At 40.0% G+C, this 23801-nt stretch overlaps 1 protein-coding gene across 6 annotated transcripts in view; it reads left to right on the top strand.

Annotated features, from left to right (window-relative positions):
• The first annotated feature begins 17398 nt into the window (after positions 1 to 17398).
• Positions 17399 to 23801, top strand: part of MYBPC1 (myosin binding protein C1) — an 87626-nt gene continuing 81223 nt past the window's right edge. For 2 of the 6 annotated variants that reach the window (XM_053582977.1, XM_053582974.1), the window contains exon 1: positions 17399 to 17621. In XM_053582977.1, the coding sequence (XP_053438952.1) occupies positions 17597 to 17621 (25 nt within the window). In that variant the 5' untranslated portion in view covers positions 17399 to 17596. The remainder of the gene's footprint in view (positions 17622 to 23801) is intronic. The other 4 variants (XM_053582975.1, XM_053582978.1, XM_053582976.1 and 1 more) reach the window with 4 other exon arrangements.

The following is a 23801-nucleotide window of genomic DNA, read 5'->3' as shown; positions in this document are numbered from 1 at the left end:
GGTGTTAGCCTCGTGGTTGAATATTATTTAATATCAGAAGGGGACAGGGTTCAGCATCAATATCACACAAAACAGATTTTAATCCAAAAATTGTTTTGAGGGACAAAATGAACATAATTTTTTATAAAAAGGCTTAATTCCTCAAAAAGATGTAATAATTATCAACACACACATACCAAACAACAGAGCTCCAAAATATATGAAGCAAACATTGACAGAATTGATGGGAGAAAAAGACAATTCCACATAATGGTTGAGACTTCCACATTCCTTTTTCAATAACATGTAAAATGTCTAGACAAAAGATGGGTTAGGAAATAGCGAACTTAAACAACATTATAAACCAACTAGTCCTAACAGACGTATATGGAACATTTTGCCCCAAAATAGCAGAATACACATCCTTCTCAAGCACACATCAAACACTCTTCAGGATAGACTGACCATATGTGTCCCGACCCGCGGGACAGCAACGGGGGGCGCAGGAACCACCTAAAGGAGAAAAACAAACAAGGGGTGCGAGAAAGGGAGACAAGACAGTTTTCTGATCAAGTCTCCAACTTTATTGAAAAAACTTGTGCCTTATAAGCATTACGGGGAAGGTGGGTGTGTCTTGTTGGGAGGTTCAGAGGAGTTGTTAACTGGGAATTGGCTGGAGTAAGTAAGATGGGGCATAAGGTGATTGGTTGGCTAGTTGCCGGGTAAAGTTACCAGGAAAAGGTAAAACTGTTTTTTACTTGAAGAGGAAGTAAGGCCGAGCTGTACCTTATATGGCTTCCGACATCTCCTCCCTTTTTGTTTTAAGGAGGTGGGCATTAACCGAGAGAGGGAGTAGTGACCTGGCTCCTCTCGTGGATTTCCCAGATCCACATTTGTTATTTGCGGTATCTTTTGGAGAGGAGAGGTAAGTGAAATTTTTGATACCAACCTCTATGCAAGCCAGGTTTGCTCTCGGAGAAAAATCAGAGGGGGTCTGATCCTTCATTTGACTTCTCCTTGGGATCGGGAGGTTGAAGGATTGTGGGACCTTCTCTTGCAATGCCTTGCTGTGCACTCAACTCGGTGCCCATACCCTTTTTTTCTTTTATTAGGAATGGGTAAGTGTACCTCTGATTTATACACTGCCCTCATTATGAGGGGAAGCCATGAGAGTTGGTTTCTTGGTCAGACAGAGCCAGGCGATGGTAGTGAATTTGAATTGGTTTTATTAGGGCAGAGTCTATTTGTTGTTTAATGAAAGTGGTGACCTTTTTGAATAGCCAGGGGCCGAAGGAAAGGACTAATAGAAAACCTAATAGGGGGCCTAGGACTGGGAGGAGATAAGGAAGAAGTCCATTGAGTCCTGACCAAAGGGGGTTATCGTGAAGTTCCTTTCTTCTTTCTTCGAGCTGGTCTTGCAGGTTTTTTATCTTGTCTCGAACAATGCCTGACTTGGCATAGAAACAGCATTTTTCCTGTAAAGCCAAACAGATACCTCCCTGCTCTTCCGTGAGGAGATCTAAGCCTCTACGGTTTTGTAGGACTACTTCTGCTAGGGAGTCTATTTGATCTTGAAGATCGTGAATTGTTTCAGAAAGAGCTGAGACATCCTCTATTAGTTGATGAGACAGTTTGCGGTAGGAATGTATAGATATTCCTGTTCCGGTAACTCCTGTGGCTACTGCTGTAGTGATGCCTAGTCCTGCTGTTAGTGGGATAAGTTGAATAGCTGTTTTAGAGCGTGGATGTCCAGCTATATAATCAAGACTGGGGAGAGGAACAGGTTGATCTCCTAGTATAATAGAGATATCAGGGAGTAGTTGGGCGGTTACGCAATAGTCTGTCCAGTTACCTGGTAGGGCCGTGTAGGCCAAATTTCCTCCGCATACAAAAACATGTCCGGGAGGGGGGCACCGGTGTGAGGTGTTGTTAGAAATGGAGGAGCAGTTTGTGAAGGTGATGCTTCCTAAGTCTACATCATAATCATTGTTCTGGGGAGGTTTGTATATACAAGGGGTTTGTGTAAATTCTATAGGTTGGACTCTAAAAGGTAGACTGTTGCTACAGTTTAGATGTGAGTTGTTTAGATGTGAAGTGGAGGTGTTTGTTAGTAGGGCTAGGGGCATAGGTGTGCCAAGAGTTAGACATAGCCAGCAGTTTTCCGCGAGGGTTGAGTTGGAATTATTTAAAGCTTTGAAAGTGGCTTCTAAAATATCAGAGGTTTGGATGTCGAGATCTATGTCTCGAGATTTAGGTAAAGCTAAGGGGTGGTATTGTAGGGGAGTATATTTTTCTTTAATTATTTTTTCAATTTGTTTTTGAACTGCATCTTCTCTTATCGTATCTGATGGCCCACCGCCATCAGATGTGTGAATTGGTGGTTTTAGTGGCCAGCAAACATTTTTGCCAATAGTGCCTAAGCAGGAGGCTTGGGCATATTTGGAGTGTCCCAGGTTATGAGTAGAATCAAGCTCACCTCCAAAGGAGCCAGAATAAGTTCTTTGTAAAATGGCTGTTAGATATGTGTTGCCATTTGCGTGGGTGCACTGCTGGACACTATTGTAGCACATAGAGTGCATTTGATTGGTTATTTCACACTCCGTGGGACAAGGTCCTGGTTCATTTTGAACTGGGAGTATTATTTTGGGTGCATTAACACACTGCCAGTTTTGCTTATGTCCTCCTCCTATCTGTGACGTGAAAGTTAAATAGGCGGTTTTGCCACTGCAATCAACTTGGCTAGTATGGGAGGTGGGTATTATTGTAGTTGTTCCGCCCTTACAGTCACAAGGTGCCCCATATAGTTTTTGGAGTAGTTGTTCTGTGGTAATTGGGGGCCCCATGCCACCTAGGGTAGTGTTTAATAAGGTAAAGAATATTATGGCAGGGTTAGAATTTTGGCTACGGTGACTGGGAATGTCAGAACAGGGGGGTTGTCTCTGGCCCTTTTTGTTCTCCCTATTTTTTGTGGTGGTGAGGGAGATGGATTATTGGCGGTGAGGTTGGGGTTTAGTTTAAAAAGTTCAGTTTCAAGGGCCTGAATTTCTTTAATAAGGTGAAGGTGCTCACGCTTGGTTTGTAATATTTCTTTGAGGGAGGAGACTTCTTGAGTGAGTGTTGTTTTTGCTAGTCAGATGGGGTCAAGTGGGAGATTATTGGGTATAGAGGGAGGTTTTGGAATAACTGAGGTGTTGAGGTTGTACGAGTGTGGGTTATGGGGGTGGGGGGGTTTATTGATGACAGGGGCTGTAAGGCCCCAGGGGTTATCATGGTAATGGACAGCCTGATTTTCTAGGGATTCTTCTTCCTCAGGGTTTAAATGATGTATTTGATTATTAGAAATGAGCGATGGGTAGACTTTGGGAGATGAAGGTTTTTGAAGGAAAGGGTTGGTAACATTTGGAGTTTTGAGAGCGTTGTCGGGGCTGTTCGGGGGTTTAGGGGAAACTGGGGGGTTGTCAGGAATTTCTACCGTGACAGAGGGGCAGGTGGAAGGAGGGCGAGAAGCCTCTTTAAGGACTTCTTCTCCTACTTTGATGACATCTCGAATGTCAGGATCTAGTGAATGAACTTTTAACATGTCATGAATTAAATTCCAGTAGGAAAAGGCTGTAATTGGGACTTTGTCAGGACCAAAGGTGTGGTAAAAGTCCTGCAAGGCATCTCCTACTCGTTCCCAGCATTTTTGGCTGATTGTTCCCTCTAAAGGGAACCAGGGGCAGGTGTTATGAATAAAATTAAAAATTTCTTTAAGGTTCTTTCTTTTAACCCTTATTCCTCACACTCTGAGTGATCCTTTGAGTCAGTCAAGGAACATTTCATGTGCACTAAGCGAATTCCCCATTATGTTGGCTGGATGGCTCTCTCAGGATCTCGGTTCACGCAAGTCTCCAGTTGACTCGGAACTTAAGTTTCTCTGTGACCACTCTCTCTGTGCCTTACGATCTCTGCTCGCGTGTCATAGGTCGGCAGGCATAATCCGCCTGCTCGGACCCTCTCAGGCAGGACAGCTGCCTACCGCCCTCAGGCTTAGCCTTTGGGAGGCAGCGTCCCTGGGGGTGCCCTTGAGGTGGACGACCGTATAAGACGTAGCGAGCTCAGAGTTTGTTAGAGAGTGTTAGGCAGAAAAACTAGTCCAAGTGTTTTGGAGTTCTCACTGCCGAAACGGGTACCTCTCATCCTTCCCTGCTTTGGCGATGTGAGTGTTGATAAGTGGATTAGATCCGGGAGAGCCAATAATAACAGCCAAGACAAAGGGGTGAAATGTTTGAAATCTTGTAAGTTATCGTTTGCCTACCTTCTCTTCTGATCCATCTCACGGTGGGTGAACCGAGGTGATCTGAATGGGGAGTGCATGCAGGTCCTCGCTGCAGCTCCAAAAGGTGCCCGGCCGGGGCTTCCATAGGCAAGCGTTCTCCTCCAGGGGGTCCCGATCATCCCACGTTGGGTGCCAGGATGTCCCGAACCACGGGACAGCAACGGGGGGCGCAGGAACCACCTAAAGGAGAAAAACAAACAAGGGGCGCGAGAAAGGGAGACAAGACAGTTTTCTGATCAAGTCTCCAACTTTATTGAAAAAACTTGTGCCTTATAAGCATTACGGGGAAGGTGGGTGTGTCTTGTTGGGAGGTTCAGAGGAGTTGTTAACTGGGAATTGGCTAGAGTAAGTAAGATGGGGCATAAGGTGATTGGTTGGCTAGTTGCTGGGTAAAGTTACCAGAAAAAGGTAAAACTGTTTTTTACTTGAAGAGGAAGTAAGGCCGAGCTGTACCTTATATGGCTTCCGACACATATGTCAGGTCAGAAACAAGTCTCAATAAATTTTTAAAAATTTAAATCACACATGTCTTTTTTCACTATAATGAAATGAAGCTAGAAATCAATAAATCCTTACGCGAGGAAAACCAGAAAAGTCACAAATGTGTCACAAACTCTTAGACAACCAATGGGTTGAGAAAAGAATCTCAGTTATGTCTCCAACAAAGAATCCACAGAGAACTCAAAAGTATTAGCAAGAAAAGAACAAGTGATCCCATCTCAGGCTGGGCAAGGGACTTGAAGAGAAACTTCTCTGAAGAAGACAGGCGCACGGCCTTCAGATATATGAAAAAATGCTCATCATCTTTAATCATCAGAGAAATGCAAATCAAAACTACTTTGAGATATCATCTAACTCCAGTGAGACTAGCCTATATCACAAAATCTCAAGACCGAAGATGTTGGCGTGGATGTGGAGAAAAGGGAACACTTCTGCACTGCTGGTGGGAATGCAAATTAATACATTCCTTTTGGAAAGAGATATGGAGAACACTCAGAGATCTAAAAATAGATCTGCCATTCAATCCTGTAATCCCTCTGCTGGGCATATACCCAGAAGACCAAAAATCACAACATAACAAAGATATTTGTACCAGAATGTTTATTGCAGCCCAATTCATAATTGCTAAGTCATGGAAAAAGCCCAAGTGCCCATGGATCCACTAATGGATTAATAAATTGTGGTATATGTACACCATGGAATATTATGCAGCCTTAAAGAAAGATGGAGACTTTACCTCTTTCATGTTTACATGGATGGAGCTGGAACATATTCTTCTTAGTAAAGTATCTCAAGAATGGAAGAAAAAGTACCCAATGTACTCAGCCCTACTATGAAACTAATTTGGGGCTCTCACATGAAAGCTATAACCCAGTTACAACCTAACAATAGGGGGAAGTGGGAAAGGGAGGGGAGGGAGGGGGGTGGTGGGTAGAGGGAGGGGGATAGGTGGGATCATACCTGTGGTGCATCTTACAGGGGTATTTGTGAAACTTGGTAAATGTAGAATGTAAATGTTTTGGCACAGTAACTGAGATAATGCCAGGAAGGCTATGTTAACCATTGTGATGAAAATGTGTCAAATGGTCTATGAAGCGAGTGTATGATGCCCCATGATCATATCAATGTATACAGTTATGATTTAATAAAAAAATAAATAAAATAAAATAAAAAATAAATAAAACAAAAAAGAAGACAGGCACACAGCCTATAGACATTAAGGATGAAAAATGCTTATCATCCTTAATCAGAGAAATGCAAATCAAAACTACTTCGAGATATCATCTAACTCTAGGAAGATTAGCCCATATCACAAAATCCCAAGACCAGAGATGTTGGCATGGATGTGGAGAAAAGGGAACACTTTTACACTGTTGGTGGGAATGCAAACTAATATGTTCCTTTTGGAAAGATGTTTGGAGAACACTTAGAGATCTAAAAATAGACCTACCACTCCATCCTACAATTCCTCTACTAGGTATATACCCAGAAGACAAAAAATCACATTATAACAAAGATATTTGTACCAGAATGTTTATTGCAGCCCAATTCATAATTGCTAAGTCATGGAAGAAGCCCAAGTGCCCACTGATCCACGAATGGATTAATAAATTGTGGTATATGTACACCGTGGAATATTATGCAGCCTTAAAGAAAGGTGAAGACTTCACCTCTTTCGTGTTTACATGAATGTAGCTGGAACATATTCTTCTTAGTAAAGTATCTCAAGAATGGAATAAAAAGTATCCAATGTACTCAGCCCTACTATGAAACTAATGTACGGCTTTCACATGAAAGCTATAACCCAGTTATAATCCAAGAATAGGGGGAAAGGGGAGAAGGAGAGGAGGGAGGTGGGCAGAGGGAGGGTGATTGGTGGGATTACACCTATGGTGCATCTTACACTGTACATGTGAAACTTAGTAAATGTAGAATATAAGTGTCTTAACACAATAACTAAGAAAATGCCAGGAAGGCTATGTTAACCAGTGTGATGAAAATACGTCAAATGGTCTATAAAACCAGTGTATGGTACCCCATGATCACATTAATGTACACAGCTATGATTTAATAATAAATAATTTTTTTCTTTCTTTTTTTTTTTGTAGAGACAGAGTCTCACTGTACCGCCCTCGGGTAGAGTGCTGTGGCGTCACACGGCTCACAGCAACCTCTAACTCTTGGGCTTACGCGATTCTCTTGCCTCAGCCTCCCGAGCAGCTGGGACTACAGGCGCCCGCAACAACGCCCGGCTATTTTTTTGTTGCAGTTTGGCCGGGGCTGGGTTTGAACCCGCCACCCTCGGCATATGGGGCCGGTGCCCTACTCACTGAGCCACAGGTGCTGCCCAATAAATAAATTTTTTTTTTTTTTTTTGGCCAGGGCTAGGTCTGAACCCGCCACCTCCGGCATATGGGACCGGCACTCCACTCCTTGAGCCACAGGTGCCGCCCAATAAATAAATTTTTTAAAAAAGAGAGAAAAAGAAAAGAATCTCAAGGGAAATCAGGCAATATTACGAAAGGAATGAAAGCAAAGATACAAATCCCAAAATTTATGAGATGCAGTAAAAGCAGTGCTAAGGTTGAAATGCATAGAAATAAACATCTGCATTAAAAAATGAGAAGCATTTCAAATTACTAAGCTAAGTTTATATCTTATAGAATTAGAAGAACAGCAAAACAGATACAAAGCTAGTAGAAAGAAATAAATGATAAAGATTAGGAATAAATTAACATAAAGTAGAAAAACAAAGGAGTCAACAAAGCCAAATGTAGATTCTTTGAAAAGATCAACAAAACTGACAAACCTTTAACTAAATTGACAAAGAATAAAGGAGAGAAGATACAAAGAACTAAAATCAGAAATGTAAGTGGGACTGTTACTGACCTTACGGAAATAAAAAGAACTGTAAGAGAGTACTGTGAACAACTATATAACAAACTGTTTACCCTAGATGAAATATACAAATTCCCAGAAATATCTAAATTGCCAAAAAGACTCAAGAAGAAATAGAGAAGTTTGAACAGACCTGTAACAAGTAAAGAGACTGAATCAATAATCAAAAACTTTCCAACAAAGAAAGAACCAGATGGCTTCACTGGTGAATTCTACTAAACATTTAAAGAAAAATCAACTGTACAGATAAGGAGACAAGCAAAGCAAATAGCCATCAGAATGGGAAAATTTTTTTGCATATTATGAATGGACAAAAGCTTGATAACTAGGAGCTACAGAGAACTCAAATTAATCAACAACAACAAAAAAAGAACCAGGGTGGTGCCTGTGGCTCAAAGGGGTAGGGTGCTGGCCCCATATGCCAGAGGTGGCGAGTTCAAACCCAGCCCCGGCCAAAAACTGCAAAAAAAAAAAAAAAAAAAAAAAGAACCAACAACCCCTTATATCTCTGGGCAAGAGAAATGAATAGACCCTTCTCTAAGAAGACAGATGAATGGCTACAAACTTATGAAAAAATGCTCCTCATCCCTAGTTATCATACAAATGCAAATCAAAACCACCCTAAGATATCACCTAACCCCAGTGAGAATGGTCCACATCAGAAAATCTCAAAGCTGCAGCTGATGGTGTGGATGTGCAGAGAAGGGAACACTTTACACTGCTGGTGGGACTGTAAACTTTTTGGAAATACAACCTTTTTGGAAGGAAGTATGGAGAATTCTCAAAAAACTCAAACTAGACTTCCCATTTGATCCTGCAATCCCAATTCTAGGTATCTACCCAGAAGAAAAAAAATCATTTTGTCATAAGGACATTTGCACTAGACTGTTTACTGCAGCTCAATTTACAATTGCCAAATTGTGAAAACAACCTAAATGCCCACCAATCCAGGAATGGATTAACAAGCTGTGATATATGTACAACATGGAATACTATTCAGCCACTAAAAAAGATGGAGACTTTACGTCTTTTGTATTAACCTGGATGGATGTGGAACATGTTCTTCTTAGTAAAGCATCACAAGAATGGAGAAGCAAGAATCCTATGTACTCAATTATGATATGAGAACAATTGATGACCTAGTACATAGTGGAGGGTAAGGGAATAGGAGAGCAGAAAGAGGGAAGGAGGGAGGGACGAGGGGTTACAGTGGGTGGCACATCTCTTGGGGGCAGGACACAATTATAAGAGGGAATTTACTCAACAAATTCAATCAGTGTAACCTGGTTCTTTGTACCCTCAATGAATCCTCAAACAATAAAAAAATAAAAATAAAAGAGAGAGAGAAAGAAAAATCAACTCCAATCCTTTTCAAATTCTTCCAAAAAAAAAAATAGAAGAGGATGGAACACTTCCTAACTAGTTTCATGAAGTCAGTATTACCCTGATATGAAAGCCAAACAAAGAGACTACAAGCAAAGAAAGCTATACAGAGAAATATGCCTAATGAATATAGATGCAAAAACCTAAACAAAATACTAGCAAATTGAATCCAATAGCATATTGAAAGGATTATATCCCATGACCAAGTAGGATTTATACTAGGAACACAAAAGTAGATCGATGTAGAAAATCAAGCAATGTAACACCATATTAATATAATGAAGGCAAAAACCCTACACGATCATCTCAATTGTAGCAGAAAACACATCTGACAAAATACAACACCCTTTTATGATTAGGTAAAAAGAATCTCTCAGAAAAGTAGGACTAGAAAGGAACCTTCCTCAACATGGTAAATGGCGTTTATGAAAAACTCCCAACAAAACATTACATTCAATGGTGAAGGACAGAAAGATTTTCCCTTAAATTCAAGGAAATGACAACATGCCCACTTTCACAGCTGCTATTCAACATTATATACATTATATATAATTCCTAAGAAAATACACAAATGGCCAAAAAGCCATGAAAAGATGTTCAGCATCATTACTAGTGAATCAAAATGGTAATGAGATCCAACCACCTCTAAGATAGTTATAACAAAAACAAAAAAGGAAAATAAGTGTTAGGGAAGGGGGTGGAGAAATTAGAACCTTCATTCATTCCTGGTAGGAACATAAATGATGCAGCTGCTATGAAAAACAGTTTGGCAGTTCTCCAAAAAGTTAAATATAGAATTGCCATATGACCCAGCAATTCCACTCCAATGTATATATCCGAAAGAATTACAACCAGATACTCAAACAAATACACATACACCCATGTTCATAGGAGCACTATTTATAAAAAAAGTAGAAACAACCCAAATGTCCACCAATTGTAAATGGCTAAATAAATTGTGGTATATCAATGTAATGCCCTATTATACAGCCACAAAAAGGAATAACATATGGATACATACCACATTGCGAATGAACCACAAAAACATTTTAAGGGGGAAAGCCATACACAAAGGGTCATGGATTTCATGATTGCATTTATATGACACATCCAGAATATTGGTAGTCACCAAGGGCTGTGAGGGGAGCAGTGAATGGGCAATAACCACTTAGTACTGGGTTTCTTTTTGGGACAATGAAAATGTTTTAAAACTAGATACAGGTGGTTATTACACAACATTCTGCATATACTAAATGCCACTAAATTTTTCCCTTTAAAATGGTTAATTTCTCATTATATAATTTTTTTTTTTTGTAGAAACAGAGTCTCACTTTATCGTCCTTGGTAGAGTGTCATGGCATTGCACAGGTCACAGCAGCCTCCAACTCCTGGGCTTAAGCGATTCTCTTGCTATGAATTTTTTTTTAGCTCAAGTCTTACTTTGTTGCCCTTGGTAGAGTGCCATGATGTCATAGCTCACAACCATCTCAAATTCTTGGGCTCAAGAGATTCTCTTGTCTCAGCCTCCCAAGTAGCTAGAACTACAGACAACCACCACAATACCTGGCTATTTTTTTTTCAGGTTACACTGATTGCTTTTGTTAGGTAAAGACCCTCTTACAATCGTGCCTTGCCCCCAAAAGGTGTGGCACACACCAAGACCCCATCCCCTTGCTCCTTCCCTCTCTCTGCTCTTCCCTTCCCCACCCCTCCCTCCTTCTTTCCCTCTCTGCTCTCCCCTTCCCCCACCCCCACCATGTCATTAATTGTCCTCATATCAAAATGGAGTACATAGGATTCATGCTTCTCCATTCTTGTGATGCTTTACTAAGAATAATGTGTTCCACTTCCATCCAGGTTAATAAAAAGGATGTAAAGTCTCCATTTTTTTAATGGCTGAAGAGTATTCCATAGTGTACATATACCACAGCTTGTTAATCCATTCCTGGGTTGGTGGGCATTTAGGCTGTTTCCACATTTTACGCCTGGCTATTTTTGAGAGACAGGGTCTTGCTGTTGCTCAGGTTGGTCTGAGAACTCCTGAGTTCAGTCAATCCACCTCCTTGGCCTCCCAGAGGGCTAGGATTATAGGCGTGAGTCACTGCACCGTGCCACATCACATGAATTTCACCCCAATAAGAAACTAATTTAAAAAAGAAAACAATGACTAGAAAATCTTAATTCCTTAGAAACAAAGAAGTACCCCCACCCCTTTTTTTTTTGAGACAGAGCCTCAAGCTGTTGCCCTGGGTAGAGTGCCATGGCATCACAGCTCACAGCAACCTCCAACTCCTGGGCTTAAGCGATTCTCTTGCCTCAGCCTCCCAAGTAGCTGGGACTACAGGCTGTTGTACTCATTGCCACCTGAAGAACGACTCGGACCCCACTTTAGGTATAAATCAGGTGGTGATTTATTACACCTGCCCAGGCAGGCTGCTGCCCCGAAGGGCAAACGGCCCTGAAATGAGGAGCAGGCTGATTTTTATACCATTTTTGTGCTGTGTTGGCAGGCAAGCTGGCAAACACAGAAGCAGAATGTAGCCAGTTAGCTCAGGGACGGGGTTACAGTCAAGGGGGGCTACAACGTGGCAGGGTTATAGTGAGTTGGCTCAGGGGGTTTCATTGTGGCAATTGGCACTGGGACAGCTCTTGGGAGACTCAGTAGCTTGGGAAATTCTGCTTGAGTAAGTTTTCACCATTGTTTTACTGTGGCTAGGAGTCTTTGGGATCTTAGGGAACTTCCTTGTTCTATTCTGAAACCTGTTCATGGAATTAACGGTGGGGGGGAGGGTGAGACATGCGGAGACTCAGGCTGAGACAGGTAGGGGCCTTCAGGGATCTTTTTGCTGATTATTACAAGGCACCCTCCACAACGCCCAGCTATTTTTTGATTGCAGCCATCATTGTTGTTGGTGGGCCAGGCTGGATTTGAACCCACCAGCTCAGGCGTATGTGGCTGGTGCCTTAGCCACTTGAGACACAGGCACCAAGCCAAGAAGTACCCTTTTAAATAATTCCTGGATCAATGAGAAAAGTAAAACCAAATTGCAGATTGTCTAAAAATTAATAAAATGTGAGTATATTAAATCAAGATCTATGTAATAACAGCTAAAGCTATAGGCTGAAAATAAGGTCTAAAAAATCTTCATTATAGAAAAACAAGAAAAACAACAATAAACTTGACCAAAAGAAATTAGGAAGAGGAAACACATTTAAACCATAAACTAGTTATTTCAAAGCACCAATAAAAACAGTTATACCTGACTCAGCGCCCATAGCACACTGGTTACAGCATCAGCCACAAACACCCGAGGGTGGCAGGTTCAAACCCAGCCCCGGCCTGCTAAACAACTGCAACCAAAAAAATAGCCAGGTGTTGTGGTGGGTGCCTGTAGTCCCAGGTACTTGGGAGGCTGAGGCAAGAGAATTGCTTCAGCCCAAGAGTGTTAGGTTGCTGTGAGCTGTGACACCACAGCGCTCTACTGAGGGTAACATAGTAAGACTTTGTCTCAAAAAAAAAAAATAGTTATACCCTGGAAAAACTTATTAATGGACAGAGAGAAAATAAAAATATTTAGTAGGAATGAAAAAGGATTATAATCTTGTGGATGGATATTTTTAAATTAGTTGGACAGATTCTTAAAAGTGAGCTTGTTGATACACATGCATAGTTTAAATCTTAAAAGATTTGTGCTAGACTATTTTTTCAGCAATGTTTAAGACAGCCTATTTTCTTACAACCTGAATATTATCAATAAAAAAACTAAAGTTGTCTACTTAAAGAATGAAAAATGATTACTGATTATTTGGTTCCATTTTCCCAAAAGGTTAAGCAATATTTCGTGTTTATTGGTGATTTCCATTTCTTCTATGAATTTCTCTTCTAATCCTTTTCTCTATTTTTGTTTTTTTGTTTGTTTGGGTTTTTTTGCAGTTTTTGGCCAGGGCTGGGTTTGAACCCACCACCTCTGGCATATGGGGCCCGTGCCCTACTCCTTTGAGCCACAGGCACCGCCCAAAGCAAATTTTTTTGTGTGTGTGGTTTTTTTTTTGGCTGGGGCTGGGTTTGAACCTGCCACCTCTGGCATATGGGACTGGCGCCCTACTCCTTGAGCCACAGGTGCTGCCCTCTTTTCTCTATTTTTTATAGTGGTATGAACTCTATCTATATATGTTTTTCAAACGTTTTGTCCTTTCTTTTTTTATTTTGTGATTTTATGATGTCTTTTGCTCTAAAAGCATTTTTGAGGTGTTATTTATTCGAACCTGTCACCCATTCCTTATGGCTTCTGAACTTTCTGTCTTACTTCCTTTTCTTTTTTCTTTTTTTTTTTGAGACAGAGTCTCAAGCTATTGCCATGGCATCACAGCTCACAGCAACCCCAAACTCCTGAGCTCAAGTGATCCTCCAGCCTCAGCCTCCCAGGTAGCTGGGACCAAAGGTGCCCCCCACAATGCCCGGCTGTTTTTTTTTTCTTTATTGTTGTTGCAATTGTCATCGTTGCCTTAGCTGACCCAGGCTGACCAGCCTCGGTGTATATGGACGGGACCCTACACACTAAGCCATGGGCGCTGCCTGTCTTGCTTTTAAAAAAGTGTCTCCACTTAGGATTATTCAAATTCGCTCAATTTTCTTCCAGTATGTTTATTATTTTGTTTTCTAAACTTAAGACTTGCTTCTAGAATTCCTTTTTTCTATATTGTGTGAATATAATGAGACCCCTTGTTTGTTTATTTCCTGCTTTTCCCACCTTAACAGGGAGTCGTATCAACACCATTTCCTATTATCTTACCATGATGTCGATTGCAGTATTAATTATGGTGGTCAACACTGAAAACAGCCTGCCTGCCCATTAAAAGGGACATAACTGAAAAAACATGGCATGCTACAGAGCACACTTGTATCATAAACAATTATTTGGCTATTAATATGTTTGAGTTAAGTCTACATATGTTAATGTGGAGGGATGTCTGTGACAGGTTAAATGGAAAAAGCAAGTTGAAGAATAATGTAAATGGTATGATCCCAGTTATAATAAATGGATGAAGAACTTTGTATGTATGAACATAACATTAGGCCCAAATTCACACCTCAGAATGAGGATGAGTTTCGGGAGAAGGTGATACTAGTGGTTATTTATACTTCTCCATCCTCTCGGCAGATGCAGGAACATTATTACTTTTGTTCTGAAAGGTGTGGCAGAGAGTGACACTTGCCTGTCCAACATCCATTCTCCACCATGCTCTACATCCAGTCTCCTCAGGAATAGAACCCCAATTTTTACTTTTATTTATTTTTTCATTAACCATTTTTAGAATTCATTTATTTATTTATTTATTTTTAGGTCTGCAGTGCTGCAGCATGATCATAGATCATTGCAACCTCAAACTCTTGGCCTCAAGCAATCCTCTTGCATTAGCCTCCTGAGTAACTGGGACTACAGGCATGCTCCACCATGCCCAGCTAACATAGAGACAAGGGTCTCATTATATTGCCCAGGCTTGTCTTGAATTCCTAGCTTCAAGCCATCATCCTACCTCAACCCCTCATGGTGCTGGGATTGCAGGGAAGAGCCACACATCCAGCCTTGGAGCCCCAATTATTAGCTGAGTCCATTGTCACTGAGAATGAAAGCTATTGCCCAGCTTCTTTCGTAGCTGGGTATAGCCATGTAATCAAGTTCTGGCCTGTGGGATACAGACTTCAAATGAGGCTCCTTAAAATGGAGAAAGTTTTTTTTTTTTCTTCTTTCCTGCTGCCCAGAATATGGATGCAATTGCTGGAATATTGGCAGCCATATCAGACTATGGGGTTACCTGAAGGATGGTAGAGCAGGAAGAAGGCATCTGAATTCCTGATGACACTTGGGGCCACTATAGTAACTAAACGATTTGCTTTTGGACTTACTTTATGGGAGGGAGAAATACTTCTTTCTTGATTCAATTGTATTTTGTGGTTTTGTGTTATTAATATATTTGGCCAAACCTCATCTTTGGTAATACAAAAAGAAAAAATCCAATAAAGCATTTCATAAAAGAGGGGGGGAAAAGAGTGCTGCTGACCATTCTCTTCGTTCCTTTCCTGAGAGTACAGCTAGAGTCTGCAGCCTTCTAGATGAATGTCTAAGATCTGAAGTAGGAATTATGTATTCCTAAAACAATGCAGTCCTGCAGGTCTACTTATAATCCTGATTTAAAATTTCACCTTAACCATTTATCCTAGAATTTTTCCTACTTCCAGTTCCTCCAATAATGTTTTGCCTTTTTATAATCAAGTCCTTTATTACCCTCAAAGTTCCTTAGGTCATAAAATACTTTCTCCGTGGACTGCAATATCTCCTGGCACATGTTCACTTCAGTAAAATGATCACTGTATCAAAAACCCAGTGGGGTTTCTGCAGAAGCCAGTGATGGCACGGCACTTCATTTTGTGGCATGTGTGAAATCTGCCCATCACTATAAACATTCTTCTGCAACACGACACTCTGCCCTATGTCCATTTCATATGTGGTGCTTGGTGTTCTGGGAATGCTAAAAAAAAAAGAAGAAGATTCTTTTTTTAGGAATTTACTGAACAGAATCACAATGTTAAACCTAGAAGGAACATCAGAGGTCATTTTTTTAAGCCTTTCATTTTATACAAGAGGAAACCGAGGCCCAGAAAGACCTCCTAACTTTCTTAGAGTAACTCAGTTGGTTAATGATTGGTCCAAAGATAGAATCCAAGAGTCTGACTTCAGATTCTATTAATTGACATTCCCATAGAGGCCTCAAGATAGCTAATTTTCTTTCTTTCAAGCCGCTTCTGTATTACAGAATGTGCTGTTTTCTGACTGACATTAACTGTTTAGCATCTAAAGAGGAAGGGATATTTGTAAAAAGTCCAACAATGTGCTCAGTAGTACTAAGTGGTTGGGAAGAGGCTTTCTTTTCTTTTCTTTACAAAAGGTGTTCACTGACCATCTTGACCGGCCTTCCTCCCAGTCCCTTCCACAAAGCTAAAGCGCAATGCTACTGAGTTCTAAGTCAAGTTTCCACCCTGACATGAAAAGTGAACTTGGCACAGAGTTTGGGAGAGTTAAGTCTGACCAGCTGCACCCTCAGCCACAAGGGAATTTAGACGAGACAGTGTGGCTAATTCAGCACAAATCAGTCAAAGTCTCTTCAAAATTGTCCTGAAAACACGCACCAGTAAAGACATGCAGATAGCTGCGTTTTCATATAAACTAATTTTGATCCTAATGCATGTAAACAAAGAAAGTAAGGAGCCTCTTTAGCCTACTTGGGAGTTCATATTTCTCCATCAGTTCCAGGAGAGTTTAGGGGAGAAAGTTACCAAATCTGATACATTCTACCAGTATCTGTAGTTAGACTTGTGTACCCATTTGCCATCTTGAATCAAAACAATGGCTACTGGTCTACTCAACTTTCTTTGCTTATGCCCCATATATATTTTAAGCATACCATCCAGTGGTTTTTAATATATTCAAAAAGTTGTACAAGCATCACCACTATCTAATTCCAGAACGTTTTCATCATGACCAAAAAAATTCCATATCCATTAACAGTCGCTCCCAATTCTACCTCCCTCGGCCCCTGTCAAGCGCCAATCAACTTTCTGACTCTATGGGCATCAGATGTCCACCGGGGCTTCTCATATACTTGGATTTGCACGTTACGTGGTCTACTGTTTTACAGTCTATTTCTTTTATGCCTGTCTTCTTTCGCTTAGCATAATGTTCTCAAGCTTCATGCATGTTTCACACGTATCATTACCTCATTCTTTTATATGCCCCATAGTTTTTCATTTTATTTTTTATTTTTTTTCAATGCCTTACAGTTTATTAAAAGGACGTTACTTGAAAAAAGACAAATGCTAACAATCCCTTAGTAAAATCATTTGGTATTCCTGGGGGAAGAAAATCAGATATTTTACTAAGAAATCTGGCTGGACAGATTAATATTGACATAGCAATAAAAAATAAGGAGAACCTAAAAACCCAATAATTAAAAACTGATGAACACAAAAAGCTAATTGGAGCATTCAATTACGTTCTGAATAAAGAGGTTTTTCTTTCCAATCTTAGTGAAAATGTTGGCATATACTGACTTTTAATTTAATTGTTTGTCATCAGCAGACTTTCTGCACTCCTGAGTCAGCACAAGCATCTGTCAGACAGAGAGAGAGAAGCACGAGGCCGCAGCTGAATTTAGAAAGTTAGAGGTGTTCTCATCAGCCACATGAGATGGACAGGAGATTCCTTCCAGTAGGCGAGAGAGCAGAGTGCAGACAACAGATGCAAGAAAGGTCCCCGGAGCTGTCAAGTTCCTGCATCCTTGTGCTGAAGGGAAGGAGGTGCCAGCATGATTGATGTTCAGGGGCGGTATAAAGGCACTGGGTTTCTCCCCAACTGCTTGTCACACTGACCTGCACCATCTCTCGATCGCTTGTGGGGTTTCTATCAACTAGTCCTGGAGGGAAGAAAACTCGTAGGAGGATAACATCTAATTGTAGCCATGCCAGAACCAACCAAGAAAGAGGGTAAGGCTCACCCCCAAATCTTTCTGTTGTACTTTTTACTAAAGTGCTGATGTTGCTATTGATTTCAAACAAATATCCAATTTCTTAAACAGACTCTGTCAAATAATCGAATCACTATGATTTAAGGAAAAGATCCTTCAGAGGAAAAATCCAGCAAGAGTATAATGAATAGAAAAACTTTCTGATAAAAGTAGCTTATAAAGGAATATTGCCTAAAATTAGCAAATACAATTTTATCATGCAATTGCAAGGAATCCTTGAAGTGTAATTTCAGGATGTTAATTGCTCCTAGCCAGCAGATTACATTTTCAAGTATATTTTTTTAGGTTTTATCACAGATTTTTTTTTTTTTTACCATATGTTTGCAATTTGCAGGAAGCGGGGGCTTGGAAGGCTTTCTTAAATGGTTAATAAACTTGATCAAGCTTTTGAAAAAGAATTTATGATGTTATTGATGTTACCATAAAATGTAATATATTGATAATGTAATATTATTTTCATTATAATACATTTAAAATATGTAGATGAAGACACGTTTGCTTTTCTCAGTGTTTTTGGAACTTCATTATTAAATTCTTACATGGAAAGAAAATTAAACACCTGGATAAAAGAGAGTATCTTTGAATATTATTGATATCATGAGTTTTATTATAGATAGTTTCATTATATATAGCATTTTAAAAATAAACTGAAAATATAAAAATACTATTCCTTAGAGGAAATGTTTTCTTTAATAAAGTTTCTCCTTTTATAAAAAAAGGAGATTATATTGATATTGATTATGTAATCAGTATTTTAAAGCTACTGATTAATAACATAAGTAAACTGGAATTAGTAATCATGAAAACAGCTAGTGAAGAGCACAAAGTCTAGCCCAAGTACATTGAGTTTCATTTTAATGGAAACAGCTTTTTAAAATATTAATTCCTTCATATTTGCCTTCATTGCTGCTTAACAAATCTTTGTTTTTCACTTTTGCAAATAAGAGAAAAAAGAAGATTTGCAGGGAACCCACTGGGTTTTTCATTTTTAATTCTTAACAACGTTTTGAAGCATTATTTGGAAGAACCTTGAAAAAGATGCTACACATTGAACCCAGAGTTGAAATATTAACCAAACTATCAAAAGTCTTTTAAATATATTTTCTTTATGTAATTAAGTAACCAGTGTTGACAGGCTGTGGTGATCAGTTTACAGGTTGGCCTTACTTAGAGGCAGAGGGCATTGATGGATGAAGTCTTCCACCCGAAATAACCACACCAAATGCATGCATTAATATGGGAACTTAATCCTGACTGTCAGGCAGCGCGTCCAGCCCCTGCTGAAGTGTCTTATTTGTAATGCAAATGATTTACGTGTATTAAGTGTCCTTTTTCTCTGGTCTGTCACTTGACTAGCACCTTTAAGATTTAATTGGATGAAACACATTATTTCCAAAATGAGAGCAGAATGTTGTTTTAATTATCCTAAACTCAGTGGGAAAAGTTTGCATCTGTTGTTTTAAAACCCAATTGGAAATGACAAGAAAGCTGAAAAACTAATAAATAAGGTGACAGGTTGTAGAGCTAATACAATGAAAGAGATTATTCTGACTGCTACATGCGATGACATTTTACTTTTTCTTGGACGACTCAGTCTGATTCACTCTGCTTTTAGGGAGAATGAAATTTTAGGGAACAAAGAGGCAAATACGTCTTTAATTCTAGCCTCCTCCCCTCCAAATCTATCTATATTTTTCTTGAAGAGATCAGAGTGGGTATTAATGTCTCCACTGTCCTCTGCATATGAGTCCCTCCCCCACCCACCCAGGCAGTAATTTTATACCCATAGATTCTTTGGTTAGTTTAAATTTGGATAGTGGGGAGTGGGGGCAAAAAGAGGGTTACTGTTATATTTAAAATCCATTGAGGAAGTACAGAGATTTTTGTTCATTTACCAGCAGAACTGATTCTTAAAGGAGCTGTACCTTGAAGACTTTTCTTAGTGAAATCATTTCATTTTCATATTGTTTACATCAGAAGAGTAAGGAGTAAGGCAATTCATGGACTATTCTGGTTCTTTCACCTTGTCCTATAATTTCATTTTCACTACAGCTGATTTCGTTCCATAAGTGCGTCTGTCTGAAAGACCCCCAAATAAAACATTCTTCAGAGTCATTTCCAATTATCTGTAGAAACAAGGTTGCTCCTGTGTCTGAAGGTCTTCTGAACTCTCTTTCCCAGCTGGGAAAGCCACGCTAGGAAGAACAGGACCACTCGCCGTCAATCTTAATAGCACACATGGGTTGGGTTGGTCCTCCTGGGGTCCAGCAGGACCTGGCAACTCTTCAGAAGAGATTGAGTTTTCACCACCTGAAGGTGCAAAGAATGTCTCACTCAACTGCCTCCCAACCTACAGTGGCTTCATTCTGGGAGTTTTCATCTTGGGTTGGGGTAGCTTGTTCTTATAAGGAAGAGGAGGAAGGACAGGTGTAACTCTGGACCTCAAGGAGGAAGTCCAGTGGAAGTAATTAGTCAACAGTTCTTAATTAGACCCTCGAAAATGTTCCGGGAGGCTCAGTGACTCCCTTTGGAGAATCAAAGCACTATTTTTAAGGAGTTACCACTTCCCATTGTTCTAATTTCTGTTTTTACTGGTTGGGAATGTATTCTTGAGAACTTTATTATTTGTACCGTCAGTTCCAGATAAAAGGCTTATCTTACACTCTGGATTCATACAGAACCCACGGCCTGGTAGAATTAAGTTATTCTGATCAAATAGTGAGAGAGGTTTGGAAGGAAGCTTCAGAATTGTGGGATCTCCCAAAATGTCTTATTGATTTATATTTCAACTATTAATTGAACACCAGTAAGTACCTTACAATTACAGTTAATTGCCCCTTGGTCCAACGGTATAAAGAAGTCACCTCTCACTGGAAGTTTCTTTTTTCCAGTCAAAAAGAAATTTTTTTTTTAGAGACAGAGTCTCACTTCATCGCCCTCGGTAGAGTGCCGTAGCATCACAGCTTACAGCAATCTCTAGCTCTTGGGCTTAGGTGATTCTCTTGCCTCAGCCTCCCAAGTAGCTGGGACTACAGGTGCCTGCTACAATGCCCGGCTATTTTTTTGTTGCAATTTTGGCCGGGACCAGGTTTGAACCCGTCACCCTTGGTATATGGGACCAGCGCCCTACTCACTGAGCCACAGGTGTTGCCCAGAATTTTTTTTTAATGTTTTTAATGACTGAAAAATACAATCCACCTAAAACACCAGCTTCTGGAAGAACCACCTATTCTTGCCTGTTTTATGCCTCAAACTTGACTTTGGCCTCCCATCGGGCCTTGCATTTAAGATCAGGGTCTCTAAAAACATCCTTGTTGATGACGGTTTGTCCCAGGGGGTATCCACAGAGCACCTTGCAGTATAAGGTGATTATAGTTATAAACTTTCACAAGAGACTTGATCTTGATCTCTTGGTGAACTTCCCCCCCATGATAGCTGTCACTTTATGGGGATAGCAGTCGATTTCAGCCACCAGAGCTGTTGGGGGAGGTCTGAGGAGCCATCATCAATGTTCTATAATGACCACTGGCTCCCTCCTGGGCAGGACCCTGGAGGAAGAAAAACTTCCTTATAGCAGAAGGAAAGGTACTTCCACTAAGAAAGAAATTCTGTCAATATAAAGTTAGAAAATCGCAACAGCCTGTCTTTTGTGGTAGAATCTCCACTAGTTTAAAAAGACCGTGCATAGCCATTAACCCCGTAAAAAATGATTTTCTCAGGATTTTATCCCTGCAGTATTTAATGATTTAAAACGATAATGCCTAACTTTTTAACATCCTGAGACAACTGTGAACTGTCAAAGTCTATGAAGCCCAGCAAAATTCTCATCGAAAATACTGAATGTAGGCCTTAACCTGGATTTCACTTTTTGGTTACGTGATATACCCTATCATATTTTATGTATTTAACTTGTCAGGAAAAGGCAAAAGTGCTTACTTGAATGACTCCTGTGCCGTTCAAAAACCTGCGGAGAGTCAATGTAGGCTTTTCATCTTCCATGTGAGATCTTTTCTTGGAAACACAACGTATGGCCAGACAGAGGTTCTTCAGTGACCATACTTTTAAGGAGCCATTCTGAGAGAACTTCAGGAATCAAAGACACGGAGTTGTTGTGATAGATTCTCTTGCTATGTCGGTATCTACTGTATCTATCACATCCATTTTGGTCTTTTTCAGTAGGAATAGTTGGGAACGTGGTCATAGGGAGCAAATCTTTCAATCCGTAGGGTTTTCCCCTTTTCTATCTCTTTCTTTGTCCCTAGAAATTTCATCACAGTTTTTTTTTTTCTTTTTTCTTTCATCACAGTTTTAAGTTCTACTGGGCCCCAAACCGGCCTAAATGTAGAGCAACATTCATCACCTCTTGCGTATTTCTAAACCTTTTTTCAGAGCTTCGTCATCTTCAGAAAAGGAGTACCCTGATAAGAAACCTTCTTCCCTTATTTATTCTTTGACCTTCAGTTTCTACCTGCATGAGACGGGATGGCTTATTTCAAGCACCAAAATAAATCTGTCTTTGGAAAGTCATCTTATATATAGAATACTAGCTTTAGCTCAAATTGGGAAAAAGTTAATCATCAATGCAGAAAAGTAAGAGAAAAGAAAAGAGAGAAGGAAGGCAGCGTTTTCTCAAGGGCAATAATTTCTTTCCTGACTTCAAATGGTTCTTTAGGCCAAGCTGAAGATTTGGATGAGGAATAAAGTCATATGAACAAATGCCATGGTATTTTTTGCCCCTGAAAAAAAAAAAAAATGGCCATGCTGTCCTGGAGTTTCATGGCATAGATTTGAGCTGTCTGTTGCAAGAAGGAATACTCCGGGGCAAATGCATGCTAGAGGAGCTTAATACTTGGCAGAATCCTTCTTTTTCAGTAGCCTGCTTCTATGACTGTTCGCACTGCACCTGTTAGGAAGATAAATAAAGGACTAGCCAATTCTTTCCTCTCAAGCACCCTAAATATATCACTTTAAAAAAAAACTTGGAAAAACAAGTTGTATCTTTGCTTCTCACCCAGTTTCCCTCTTGTTCCCAGGCCTTTCAAGAGCAGTGAAGCCAGGGGGTAAGGGATTTGGTGAAATGATCAAGGGTGGAGGTGAGTGTCCCTAGCTGTCTGAGGGAAACGGGAAAAAGAAAAAAATGAAGCATGTAGGATCCTTTATTCTCTTAATGGCTCCCTTGATGTAGGCAAGGGGACATGGCCTTGAAACATTTTATTTTAGGCTCCTTGTGCACACACAATTCATAGAGCTTCCTAGTTTATGGCAATTTCCAAGTATCCCTGAATACAACATGGATGTTGGAATCAACTATCTGGGCTGAGGTCGCTTTTTAAAAAAATGCTTGGCCTCAAAATAAATAAATAAATGGTCTCTTCAAAAGCTTGAACAAATATAAAGTGATGTTTTTGTAATACTTTTGTAAGCAAATACATTTTTCCTTTCCATTTTAGAGGGTTTGTGGGAGGAGGCTGCTCTCAAATTATTGCTATTGCTTTTACAGCCCTAGGGAGCATTTTTGTTTTTTGCTTAACATTCTCATGATTGTGTTATTTAAATTTTATTTTTAGGCTCATTATGGATGCACAGAAGAATTTTTATTTTATTAATAATCGCTATTTTTATCTGCAGTCCTTCTTAATTAGTCTGTGAAAACTATATTAAGAGACAGAAAATACTCTTGGCAGCCAGTGACTCCTGGGGTAATTCTAAACTTCACATCTAGACATACTTGAGCATGTTAGATAATAAAGAACAAGATGGAAGCTCTAGCAATTTTTAAGTAGAAAAGTTTTAATTTCATGTGTGTACCCAAGGGGAGGTTCGGGAGTCTTTGTTTTCATGCCGTGCCAGCTCTTGATGGAAACAGATGTCTTTTCTGAAATCCTTGGTTGACTCAGAGCCTCACATCCTAAGGAAACTCAATAAATACACAGAAAAGTCACTACTGAATTTGCGTTCTGAGTCAACCATGAAGTAACTACTGTTTACTCAAAAGCAGTTCCCTGCAATTTGACAGCACAGTGATCAAGGAAGATGAAACTAAACAAGGAGAAAACAATTTGTCAGTTTCCTGCATGTATGTAAATTATCTCATAATCAGAGAGAACAGGGCTCTGTCCTAGCAGCTTTTTACAAAGAC

The sequence above is a fragment of the Nycticebus coucang genome, chromosome 3 (assembly GCF_027406575.1).
Source record: "Nycticebus coucang isolate mNycCou1 chromosome 3, mNycCou1.pri, whole genome shotgun sequence".
NCBI lineage: Eukaryota > Metazoa > Chordata > Mammalia > Primates > Lorisidae > Nycticebus > Nycticebus coucang.
Note: the sequence above shows the minus strand (reverse complement) of the source record. Positions and strands in the feature narration are given on the sequence as shown.